Source organism: Hyperolius riggenbachi, chromosome 12, assembly GCF_040937935.1.
Source record: "Hyperolius riggenbachi isolate aHypRig1 chromosome 12, aHypRig1.pri, whole genome shotgun sequence".
NCBI classification, from domain to species: domain Eukaryota; kingdom Metazoa; phylum Chordata; class Amphibia; order Anura; family Hyperoliidae; genus Hyperolius; species Hyperolius riggenbachi.
This window is the reverse complement of record NC_090657.1, coordinates 175,328,433-175,341,844: the sequence shown is the minus strand read 5'-3', so window position 1 is coordinate 175,341,844 and position 13,412 is coordinate 175,328,433. Positions and strand designations below refer to the sequence as shown.

The 13,412-nt window shown below is 45.5% G+C and overlaps 2 protein-coding genes across 9 annotated transcripts in view; one reads left to right on the top strand and one right to left on the bottom strand.

The window, feature by feature from the left end:
* Nucleotides 1-13,412, bottom strand: part of KCNQ2 (potassium voltage-gated channel subfamily Q member 2) — a 183,771-nt gene that overhangs the window by 127,106 nt on the left and 43,253 nt on the right. The gene's annotated exons all lie outside the window — the stretch shown is intronic.
* The window catches only part of PPDPF (pancreatic progenitor cell differentiation and proliferation factor), a 230,667-nt gene continuing 218,801 nt past the window's right edge, over nt 1,547-13,412 (top strand). For 3 of the 5 annotated variants that reach the window (XR_011025342.1, XR_011025348.1, XR_011025341.1), the window contains exon 1: nt 1,668-1,786. Coding sequence is in view for 1 of the 5 variants with exons in the window: in XM_068263704.1 (XP_068119805.1) it covers nt 1,683-1,786 (104 nt within the window). In the remaining 4 variants the exon portion in view is untranslated. Of the gene's footprint in view, nt 1,787-13,412 lie in introns of all 5 variants that reach the window. The other 2 variants (XM_068263704.1, XR_011025349.1) reach the window with 2 other exon arrangements.

Genomic DNA, 13,412 nt, shown 5'->3' with positions numbered 1-13,412 from the left:
GGTGGTGCAAGGACAACAATCTCATACTAAATACAACAAAGACTGTGGAACTGATTGTGGATTTCAGAAGGAACGCATCGCCACCCAGACCGGTCTCCATTGATGGAACTGATGTCTCCAGGGTACACAGCTCCCTGTTCCTAGGTATCACCATCACTGAGAACCTGAGATGGGACATAATTGCCACCACAATCCAAAAGAAAGCCCAGCACAGGCTGTTCTTCCTGAGGCAGCTGAGGAAGTTTGCAATGCCGAGGGAGATACTGTCCAGTTTCTACACTGCTACTATTGAATCTGCCCTTTGCACCTCCATCATTGCTTGGTACTCGGGGCAAATGCAAGGGACAGACAAGAACTCCAGAGAGTGATCAATGCCACAAAGAAGATCATCGGGCCACCCCTACCCCCTCTGGACCTCCTCCACACAAGGAGGATGAGGTCCAGGGCCAACAGGATCACACACGACCCCTCCCACCCTGGCAGTCGCTTCTTCAACCTCCTCCCCTCAGGCCATTACAGATCCATCCCCTGTAATACCACCAGATGTAACACGTTCTTCCCCCAAGCGGTCGTCCACTTCAACTCAAGCTGAGCGCTTGCCCATAAGCTGACTCTCATACCATACGTTTCTAATTCATGCAAGTTCTGCACAGGGGGGTTGCAATCTGTAATTGTACTACTGTTGCTAGCACATTGTTGCTATGCTCATGTTGTTAAAATTATGTTTATGTCGTTGTAGTTGCCAACTGCCATGTGTCCACAAATAACTCCGGGTGTGAGGCCTGTCGCACTTGGCGAATAAATGAATCTGATTACCTATCCCCAACACTAACCTACCACCAACACTGACCTAACCCCAACACTAAACTACCCCTACTTAGTCCTAACACTACTCTACCGCTATCTAAGCCTAACACTGACCTACCCCTAACATTAAACCAACCCCAACAGTAACCTACTCCTAACACTACTCTACTGCGATCTGAGACTAACACTAACCTACCCTTAACTACACTTAACACGAACCTACCCCTACCTACTCCTAACACTACTCTACTGCTATTTAAGCCGAACACCCACCAACCACCAACATTGACTTACCCCCAACACTAACCTACCTACTTCTAACATTAAACTATCGCAATCTAAGCCCAACACTAAAACTAGCCAGAAAACCAAAACTTGAAATGTGGAGGAATCAGAGTACCTGAGCAGCGGTACAGACCGCTTGGTGAGCCAGCTGGTCACCTCTCTTTACCGCCCGCAAAGGTTCCACTGCTTGTGATAACTTCCAATAATCCAGATAACCGCTGCCGATAACCATACAGCACAAGAGCCACTGGACTTCCTGATACTGCATGCTGCCTGGATACTGCTCCCCCCTTCCACTAGGAGTCGGTTGCTCTTCTCTAAGTAAGGGAGCATTAAGGGGACAAAATAGTGCAGACAGCTGCGATTGGGACATGCAGCTATAAATGCTTTGATGTGCAAGTTTTTATTCAGCAAGTAGCAGTATCTGTTTACAGGATTTATTTCCAATGCAGTCTGCACTATTTTGTCCCCTTTATCTTCCCTTACTCAGAGAAGAGAAGCCGGCCCCGGGGCCCCCTAGTGGAAGGGGGGAGCAGTAAGTGGACCAGGCAGTGTGCACTATCAGGAAGTCCAGTGGCTCCTTATGCTGCATGGTTGTCAGGATAACTGGAAGTAATCACAAGCAGCAGAATCCATGCGGGCGGCGAAGAAAGGCAACCAGCCGGCTCACCGTGCGGTCTGTACCGCTGTGCAGGTACTTCAGATTCCTCCACATCTTGCTTAAGGTGGCCACTAACAGTCCAGAAATTGGACCATTAGTGGCCACCTTTACTTACTCCTATGTCCAGTGGAAACTCTCCAGACAAAGCCACTGGAGTGTTCTGCCTGCAGTATCAGTCACGGAGGCACTGAAAGTCTGATGACACAATGTGAATGCATATATTGTTGCATATTCTGCCACCTCATTTAATATTACCTAAGGGCTACAACCCACTAGAGTGATTTTTTGAGCATTTAGGGAGCGATTCAAAACGCTAGCAATTTCCCTAAACGCTCGGCTAATGTTAAAGGGACTCCGAGCTCTAAATAAAAACGAAATTGGTACTCCCCTGGGGCTTTCTGCAGCCCACCGTAGGTCAGGAGGTCCCTTGGCGTCCATCTGGCTCTTCTCCCAGGGCCTGGCCAGAAATTGCTCCCCGGCGCCACTGGGCCTGAGTGTCGGGCTCCTTCTTCCTGAAACGTCACGTCTGTAGTCACCACGCCGGCCGCCTCATGTCATCACGCCGGCCGGCGTGACAGTACGTGCATGTGCGATTAAACCAGGTGAGTTCCAATTTCATTTTTATTTAGAGCTCGGAGTCCCTTTAAAGGATGGGGCAAATTCCACTGGAGCGATTGCGATTACCAAAATGGCCATCGCAGGACATGCAGCATTTTTTGAGCGTTCGGGGTCAAAGCACTTTTGGGTACCTGGAGTCAGAGGTTTCATAAAATGAGCAGTCTGAGTCGGATGATTTTTGTACCGGCTCCACAGCCCTGATATAAATACATAATCCTATATAATAAACCCTAAGCGTCTCCCTGCGTCATCCTGTCCCTGTGTCCATGTGTTGCACTACTGTGCATGTGCAGGACGGACAGCCATTGGGATAGGAGGACGTGGACGGGTGTGCATGTGCGCGGCAGACGGTGCACCCACATGTGCACTGACGTGACGGTTTGAAGAGACCTAGAGCCTATTTTTAAACAGACTTAAGTCTACTAGTAATAATAATAATACTATGGTAGAACATTACACTATGACTATGGTTGGATTAGCTTGTGAGCTCCTCTGAGGACAGTCAGTGACATGACTATGTACTCTGTAAAGTGCTGCAGCAGATGTCAGTGCTATATAAATACGTAACAGTAGTTAAAATGAGACAATGGGATAGAGATGGTGAGACAGACACAGGAGAGTGGGAGAAAGAAATAAAAGAGAGAGGTACAGAAGGAAAGTAAAAGGTAGGATGCCTGTAGACAGGTGACTCAACTTGTGCCCGTCCCCAGACCCTGCACTGCCCTGGTTTGAGAGAGGACTCTGGGCACCAGTAATTCACCATCTAAACTTTCCTTTGCAAGTACCATATTTCATCACAGCGCCGGGGGTAACCTTCTGTCTTCCCATTTCATCCACAGGCTAATAGGAAATAGGACCTAGCCCCTCCCCTCTGGCAGCTCCTGTTGCGCTGCTCTTTTACATGTATTTACTATACTGATGTGGTGGATTGGATGCAATCGACGAATGCGACAGACCCCTGGCCGCTATCATCCCAAATGTAATTGTGCCCTCCCTGTATTGAAGAACTCACCTGCTCCAGCTGTGCCGACTCCAGCTCTTATCTCTTGTCTCCCCCGAGAGCCACCAGGCATGTGACATCACACAGACGCCAGGCGGTACATGCACCACCACATGGCAGCGTTTGGTGTGATGGTGGTCGGGGTTGAAATCTGAGTCAACCGAGAGCAGCTGTATAGTCGAGCCAGCCGGAACAGGTGAGTTTACAATGCGGGGGGCGGGGGAACAGCGGCATTGCGAGGCCAACTTCTCACGAGATTTCATGTTGAAATCAAATCCGGAATTGGTGTATGGGCAGCCAAGAGATCTCTCTCTAATCAGACTGGATCAGAAAGAGATCGGTCTCATGAAATCTGAGAATTCGGACAATTCCGTTCTCCTCGCTGCGCTCCAAACAGCTTGCACGCATCCTATTGGACGCATTGCAAGCCTCACCACGGCGTAAAAAACTCCTTCCGGCTTGCAATGAGTCCAACAGGATGCGTGCAAGCTAATTGGAGCGCAGGCAGTATGGTGTAATTGTGGGTAAATAGCACCTTATCCTCCAGCTGCGGCAATTAAGGCTCATTTTAATTACGAATTCGAGTCCTTACGAACTTGTGATTACCCGTGAGCCCATCCCTGGTTCCAATCCCAGCCAGGGCACTATCTGCACAGAGTTTGTCTGTTCTCCCAGTGTCTGTGTGGGCTTCCTCCATGCACTCCAGTTTCCTCCCACATCCCAAAAACATACAGAGAAGTTATTTGGCTTCCCCCTAAATTGACCCTAGACTACAATACATACACTACATGATACATACAGGACTATGGTAGGGACTAGATTGTGAGCCCCTCTGAGGGACAATCAGTGACAAGACTATATTCTCTGTACAGCGCTGTGGGAGATGTCCACCCTATATAAATACTAAATAATAATAATGCCATAGTTATGTTTATATTGTGTAGTGTATGTATTATAGTCTATTGCCAATTTCGAGAATCTGTCGATTCTTGAGATGTGGGAAGAAACCGGAGTGCCTGGATAAAACCCACGCAGACACGAGGAGAACATACAAACCCCGTGCAGATAGTGTCCTGGCTGAGATTGAACCATGGACCCAGCGTTGCAAGGCGAGGGTACTACGCCACCACACTGCCTGCATCATTATGTATGGCACACAACTCTGCCTACCAAGAAATCTGACTTACAAGCAACCTCACAGAAGCAGTTAGTAAGCATGTGCCAGTATATCATGCTTCTGGCGTTGTCGCAGAATATGCTTCGGCTTTCTTTGTTTTACAGTAATATCTGGGATTTGATGGTCTTCGGAGATTTATGGCGACGCACATTTTCAAGAGGGTCACAGAAATGAGTCATTTTACATTCCTGTCACTAGCAGGCCTCTGCTAAGCAATGAAAGGATATGTATGCATGCGTTTCACCCACAGCCCCCCCCCCACAGGCGCTCGCCATAATCACAGCACGGAACAACCGCCCGCAATAATCATCCACCAGCGGTTATTAATCACGTCCTGCCTGTTACACAAAACGCACTTCGAAAATTTCCTGGGAATTCGGGAAATAATGAAATAAATGGGAAGACTTGTTATCCAGATCTCCGACAATTAAATAAATGGAGATGGAAAATTAATTTGTGGTTTCAGAAAAACTCGCTTTAGTAAATCCGTTTATAAGGGGAAAATAATGGCTTTCCAGCAGCGATAAACAGAGCTGGATAAAGTGAATTATGACAGATCTGTAGATGTAAACGGATACAGGAAGATGAAATGGACTCTTCTAGAGCCTGCATGGGCATAAATCTACATCCACAGAGGAAGTCAAGCCAATGGTCCTAGCCACACTATCTACTGCATCAGAAGGTGCCCGTTAAGGGTACAATTTTTCCTTCAGATTCGATCTTTCAACACACTTTTTATGATAGAATTGTATAGAAAACTGCTGTTTGTGGCGCAAATCGATTTGATACAATTCTTTGGTCGATCAGAAAAAGAAAAATTACCGATCCGAAAGTTGGATTTTATAATGGAGTCAGAATTTAAAAGTTTTTTATATGGGAACGTTAATTGCTTTCCAATTAGTAACGATCGTTCAAATCGTGTTGAAAGATCGCATCTGATGAAAAAAATTGTACTGTTAATGGGCACCTTTTATTCAAGTTATATGCAAGCTTGGGGCCTCAAAAAAAAAAAAAAAAAAAAGGACAGGAAGTGGATTTCATTGGCCCATTTTTAAGCTGCATGCTCGTTGGCCATGCTGAGGCTTAAGGCTCATACACACATCAGACCATGGTCTTTGGGAAATGAAAGATCACAGACCAATCTTACCTCCCTTCATGTAGTATGAGAGCCATACTCTACACAGTCTAGTCTATGCAGCTGAACTCCCCATCAGACAGAAATCTTTGCAAGATGCTGCACACACAGATGCTGTACACATTTAAAAGATCAGTATCTGCAAAAGATTTGTTCCTGCAAAAGATCCGTTCCTGCAAAATGCATTCATAAGGCCCATACACACGTCTAATTTTTTTAAACGATGGGTCGTTTGGACGTTTCGTCGTTCAGTCGTCCGAACATCAAATCGGGCATGTGTACAGTCCTTCGTTCAGCTGATAAGACTGGTTTTGAGCGATCCACTAGGCGGATCATCATACACACCTTGTTTAACAGACATTCATCTGCAGATCAGATCCACCAGGATGGATTTTCAGATCTGCAGATGATTGTCTGATTTGCAGATGAATGTCAGGTAAACAAGGTGTGTATGATGATCTGCAGATCTCAGACTATGAATGCAATTTGCAGGAACGGATCTTTGGCAGAAACAGATCTTTTGCAGATATTGATCTTTTGTGTCTGTACAGCATCTTTGTGTGCAGCATCTTGCAAAGATTTCTGTCCGATGGGGAGTTCAGCTCCATAGAATAGACTGTGTAGGTATGGCTCTCATACTACATGAAGGGTGGTAAGATTGGTCTGTGATCTTTCATTTTCCAAAGACTATAGTCTGATGTGTGTATGAGACTTTAGGCAGGAAACACAATTGGTGTGCAGAAAAAGTATGCAGAACAATGCGCGCAGAAAACTGAAAGACAAGTGTGTTCCCTGTCTTAAAGGACTTCCGAGGCCAAATGTTTAAAAAAAAAACAAAAAAAGTTATATACCTGGGTAACTTTGTAGGACACGGAGGATGCCGTCCGCGCCCTCCGTGCCGGTCCGCCGGGTCCCCGCCGCTCATAGCCCCCCCGGACGGCTCCCGACCCTGGCCAGGGTTGGGCTCTCTCCCTGTATCAAGATGGCCGCCGGCCCTGGCCGCGCACTCCGCATTGCCGCTAGTGCGGCTGCGCAGCTCCAGGGCCAGCCCCCCAATCCACGCATCCTGTTGCAACAGGATGCGTTGCAACAGTAGGAACCTACATTTTCAAATAAAGTAACACTGTTGCAATTCTACTAAAATCTTCAGTTAATCTTAAAATTCTTCAAGTGTAGAAAACCAGCTGGAGCCAGAGTCAGGATCATAAAAATACAGCCCAATGAGCAAGAAATTAAAGTGGTATGAAACTCTGCATTCCTTCTTTGCACTAAAAAATGTACAGCATAAAATCTACTCTACCACAAAAACCGCTGGTAGCATAACAGCATTCTTTTTCAATGCTTGCTGCCGCATTCGAAGAGGTGATAATGTAATTTTTTGTCTGCTACAATGAGTATACATTCCTAGCTGTGCTGAAAATGAGCTCTCTCTGCTGAACAAGCAGAGAGAGTAGAGAAGTGATCACTGAATAGATTTCAATACATAAATACAGCAGCTGTGCAATACAATGCAAAGGCAGCCTTCTTTCAGAGCACATAAACTGTACTTTGGGAACTTGTCATTTGTAAACAGACAATTTTACTTGTGCACAAAAGCAAATATGGTAGCTGTATGGGTAATAAAAAGTAGGAAAACACCTTTTTATTGAATTATGTCAGAGTTGTATCCTACTTTAAAGGTCAACTATTGAGAAAAATGACAATTTAAAATACACAGATTTCTCCTTGAGTAAAAGGCACTAGAAAATTACTTTTTACCTATGTCCCTATCACTTACAGCAGGAAGTGAAAATCTGCCAGGTTATGAACTAATCCATCTCCTCATGGGGGATTCTTAATTATTACGGTAATTTATTTACAAAAACACTTAGGCTGCATTTCCACTTGTGCGGTGCGAATCGCCGCGGTAAAAATTCGCATGCGGATGCGAATTTCGCATGCGGGTCTATGCGAATTTTCATGCGAATTCGCATGGATGACGATGTATGCGAATTTAACTATGGCAGTGCTGGTGCGCTTTTCCATTGTTTCTATGCGAATTCGCATAGAAACAATGGAAGAGCATACCCAAACCTCATGCGAATTTCCTATTAAATACATTGTATGCGATTCGCATAGCCGTATGCGATATGCGAATTCTGATGGCTCTGCCATGCAAATTTTTTCTGCACAGAAAAACGCAAAGGAATCCTGACAAGTGGAAACAGTCCCATTCACTTGTATTGCTATGCGAATTTGCGATAGTGGAAATGGGCCCTCACTGAATGGCAGTTGCTCAGTCCAAGTGCCCAAATAGTTTGCAGAGCGTAGGCAGACCCACTAGCATCTCCGTATAGATACTTTCCAAAGAGTGTTTTTGTAAAGAATAAAAAAGGTAATTGTGAGAATCCCACATGACTTGATGGCCTAGTCCAAAATCTTTCTGATCTGGCAGTAGTAGTGACTGCAGTATTATGTGACAGAAACAAAGGAGAAAAAAGTAATTTGTAGTGCGTTTAACTTTGCATTTCTATGCATGTCTTTTTCTTTAATTTTACAATTTTTAGCGAGCAAATCACATTTTAAGGGGTGTTTAAAGTTAACAGGAACCTAAAAAAAAAAAAAAGCTCTGGGCCGTGTAGAGCCTTCCAGCTCCTCCCTAGGGATGATCACAGATATGCATTTTTTTCAGAGTCGATGCAAATGTATGCAAATTCTTATGCAAATATATCCTGCTTGAAAATCGATCAATCAATTTAAACCTAAGTTTTAATGTCAAGCTGCATACATTTGCATAAAAATTAGCATAATTTCAGAAACATTTGCATCTCATTGATCATCCCTAGTCACATTCCAGCGGTGGATCCCCAGTAGCAGTACTTGACCGATCGGTCAGTTGAATACGGCTCTCTTTCGCCGCAGGAGGCTTCGGAAGCCCGATCGCTCTTGAAGATGGGCGGTTGTGTACAGCGCCTGCACTAGCACACTCACACATGCGCAGTACAAAGCCACCCCTCTTTGGCAGCACTCAGGCTCCCAAAGACTTCCTAAGCCTCCCACAGCAGGAGATTCAAACGGGATGACATTGCTGGAAGGAGGGGACTGGGAGAGGACCGGTAAGGCTTTATAGGACCCAGACCCTTCCCTCTCCTTAGGTTCCCATTAGCTTTAAACCAGAATGCAGTAGTTACAATACATGATGTAGCCCTTATGTGCCTACAGGGTGAGAGCTCATTAGGAAAAAGAGAAAAGAGAAATCAATACACAGCCTTCCAGCATACATGATTTTCTCATATTACCGACCCTGGCTTGTCATATAGGAGCTCAGGCTGTTATGTGGTCTAGCCTGATCCCTCCTCTACCTCCGCTAATGGCCGATGTCCGCAGACTGAGTGCTGCAGGAAATTCACAGAGAGCACAATGCTTCATATCGATCGGAAATACAATGGCTGTGACATGGGAACTGACCAGAATCCAGAGTCACATGACCACTGCCAAGGCAATGAGTCATTAGAAGCCTCCACGACGCCTCATACTCAAGAAAGCATTTAGCAAATAGTAAATCGTTACAGACCAAGCTTAATTCAGTCTCCGGGAGGTCTGCCTCCTCCCTTTCACAAACTATCAGATTTCTGTTTAGATATTTTCTTTTTAATGTGTCTCTAAAAAGCTATAGCATGCAGAGAAAATAATTGTGGGTAGAGGAGGAACCGATTAATTTCCTCCTCTTGTTTTTTTAGCGATTTATGAAAAAAACAAAACACAAAATAAAAACAACTTTCTAGAATGTACAAGGCTGTAAACAATGCAAGATATAATCATTGAAACACAGGTGGGAACTGGAACCAGTGGAATAATGGAATAGTGCTATAGAATAGCAGATAACTGCTACACCCCCATCTACTGTCCATTTATTATAGTACCTCCAACACAGTTGTCAACTCCTAAAGAAGAATATGAGCAACTTTCATTGCCTGCGCCAACTGAATCCATACAACTGTTACTTTATCCCCAACCCTAGTAGATAATCACAAAATAACTAATGCAATAAAGCAACACCAGCAAACAGGATATCAAACCCAGTACTATATAACAATATATAGCGCCCGTCTCACCTTAATAATCAGACAATGCAAAAGTATTGAAGAAAGGGAGCTCTGGGCTAACTTCCATGTATATATAATTAATTAATTTATTGGTAATTCATGATGCAAAAAAGACAGACAAACATTTAAAAAGACCCCCCTAAAAACAGATTCCTAACTGGCCAGCAACAAGCATGTGTCCCTATGTAGGCGTGCACTCCCTGCGTTGACAGGTATCAATCATGCATGCATATATTATTCTTCAGGCCCAGTTAGAACTGAAATGGTGACCACCAATATCCAGATCCGGCTCACTTGGTTCTCTTCAACTCTGACCCCGTGTGCATGTACAGCACGCCTCTCTGTATAGCTACGCAACCATTACTGACACCCAAAAGATATGTCAAACCTCTACCGGACTTCCCGCATAGTCTCTGAGATGTTGCTACTTCATAGCCATATAGAGCAGTTATGGCAGACGGATTTCCGCTCACCGCGCGATTCCTCACGTACCTCAAGCAGGTCTACGTGGTGCGGGAGCTGATGATCCCAGCCTATGCTGCATACATACTTGGTTTTGGCGAAGAGTGGAAAGCAGCCGTTCACGGCGAGTTTACAAGGCGGAAGCCAGGAGGAAGGTTGCGGAGGCACGGGGAACAGAGAACACGCCCACCGGACATCGGACGTCACACACACGTGACGCGTTTCATCCCAAACAGGATTTCATCAGACGTACAGCGTCTTAAAGGGCACCCGCTTTTATCCCCTTACGGGTACATTGTCCAATTAAAATTCCAACAGCCTGTCATACTCATCCATATGTAGCAGGGCCGAAAACGGACATGGTTCCAAGGACCTCTCAACGGGTGGAGGATTCCAATACTATAGGAAGACCTTCATATTCAGGTCTTTATTAAGACCAAATGGCATTAACCTTCCTGGCGGTAAGCCCGAACTGAGTTCGGGCTATGCCGCCGGAAGGCACCGCTCAGGCCCCGCTGGGCCGATTTGCATAATTTTTTTTTTGCTGCACGCAGCTAGCACTTTGCTAGCTGCGTGCAGTGCCCGATCGCCGCCGCTACCCGCCGATCCGCCGCAATTCCTCTCGCCGCGGCCGCCCCCCCCCCCCCAGACCCCGTGCGCTGCCTGGCCAATCAGTGCCAGGCAGCGCTATGGGGCAGATCGGAGTCCCCTCTGACGTCACGACGTCGATGACGTCGGTGACGTCATCCCGCCCGTCGCCATGGCGACGGGGGAAGCCCTCCAGGAGATCCCGTTCTTTGAACGGGATCTCCGGATCTCCGATCGCCGGCGGCGATCGGAGGGGCTGGGGGGATGCCGCTGAGCAGCGGCTATCATGTAGCGAGACTTTGTCTCGCTACATGAAAAAAAAAAAAAAAAATTTAAAAAAAAAGATTTGCTGCCCCCTGGCGATTTTTTTGCAAACCGCCAGGAGGGTTAAGCTTCCACATTTATAAATCAATTCAGATTCTTTCTTTCTCAATTCAGAGTCAAAGTCCCCTCTTCTCCAGCTGATATTTAATTTATAGATACCCATGACCTGCAAACCTCTAGGATTTGAGTCATGGCAAGTTTTAAAATGCAGGACCATGGGATTTAGCTTCTTTTTATCCACATTTGGGTTTCTTATATTTGCTACATGCTCCTTTATACGGGCATTCAATGCCCTGTACGTTTTCCCCACGTAAATTTTATCACATGGGCAGCGAATTTGATACACAACTCGTTCTGTGCTGCAATCAATTCTGTCATTAACATAAAACTCTTGAGATTGATCAAAATTGTGAAATTTACTGCCCATCAATACATATCTGCAGATATCACATCCAGCACATCTAAACATACCTTTCTTCCCTGTCACTTTCCTAGCGCACCTGTCCCAACCGAACTCACTGCTCACTAGCAGGTCATTAAAATTGGCACTCCTAGCAGCCACATGGGGATAGTCTCCCACAATTTTCGCCACAATAGAATCCCAGTGTCTATTCAAAATTGCACTTATTTCTTTAAAGTGCGCCCCATATGTCAATATGACCCTTGAAACACCAGCTTCAGCATTGTGTCCACGTGGGGCAGGTGCACGTCTCTGAGGATCAACCTTTGATCCCAAAAGGGTGGATCTCTCCCTTATTAGGGCTTTTTGATAGGCAGACTTGACAATTTTGCCGGGGTACCCCCTTGTCCGCAACCTTGCACTTAGCTCTTTGGCCTCCTTTTTAAAGGTATCCAGGTCAGAACATGGCGAAAATTGTGGGAGACTATCCCCATGTGGCTGCTAGAAGGAGTGCCAATTTTAATGACCTGCTAGTGAGCAGTGAGTTCGGTTGGGACAGGTGCGCTAGGAAAGTGACAGGGAAGAAAGGTATGTTTAGATGTGCTGGATGTGATATCTGCAGATATGTATTGATGGGCAGTAAATTTCACAATTTTGATCGATCACAAGAGTTTTATGTTAATGACAGAATTGATTGCAGCACAGAACGAGTTGTGTATCAAATTCGCTGCCCATGTGATAAAATTTACGTGGGGAAAACGTACAGGGCATTGAATGCCCGTATAAAGGAGCATGTAGCAAATATAAGAAACCCAAATGTGGATAAAAAGAAGCTAAATCCCATGGTCCTGCATTTTAAAACTTGCCATGACTCAAATCCTAGAGGTTTGCAGGTCATGGGTATCTATAAATTAAATATCAGCTGGAGAAGAGGGGACTTTGACTCTGAATTGAGAAAGAAAGAATCTGAATTGATTTATAAATGTGGAAGCTTAATGCCATTTGGTCTTAATAAAGACCTGAATATGAAGGTCTTCCTATAGTATTGGAATCCTCCACCCGTTGAGAGGTCCTTGGAACCATGTCCGTTTTCGGCCCTGCTACATATGGATGAGTATGACAGGCTGTTGGAATTTTAATTGGACAATGTACCCGTAAGGGGATAAAAGCGGGTGCCCTTTAAGACGCTGTACGTCTGATGAAATCCTGTTTGGGATGAAACGCGTCACGTGTGTGTGACGTCCGATGTCCGGTGGGCGTGTTCTCTGTTCCCCGTGCCTCCGCAACCTTCCTCCTGGCTTCCGCCTTGTAAACTCGCCGTGAACGGCTGCTTTCCACTCTTCGCCAAAACCAAGTATGTATGCAGCATAGGCTGGGATCATCAGCTCCCGCACCACGTAGACCTGCTTGAGGTACGTGAGGAATCGCGCGGTGAGCGGAAATCCGTCTGCCATAACTGCTCTATATGGCTATGAAGTAGCAACATCTCAGAGACTATGCGGGAAGTCCGGTAGAGGTTTGACATATCTTTTGGGTGTCAGTAATGGTTGCGTAGCTATACAGAGAGGCGTGCTGTACATGCACACGGGGTCAGAGTTGAAGAGAACCAAGTGAGCCGGATCTGGATATTGGTGGTCACCATTTCAGTTCTAACTGGGCCTGAAGAATAATATATGCATGCATGATTGATACCTGTCAACGCAGGGAGTGCACGCCTACATAGGGACACATGCTTGTTGCTGGCCAGTTAGGAATCTGTTTTTAGATGGGGTCTTTTTAAATGTTTGTCTTTTTTGCATCATGAATTACCAATAAATTAATTAATTATATATACATGGAAGTTAGCCCAGAGCTCCCTTTCTTCAATACT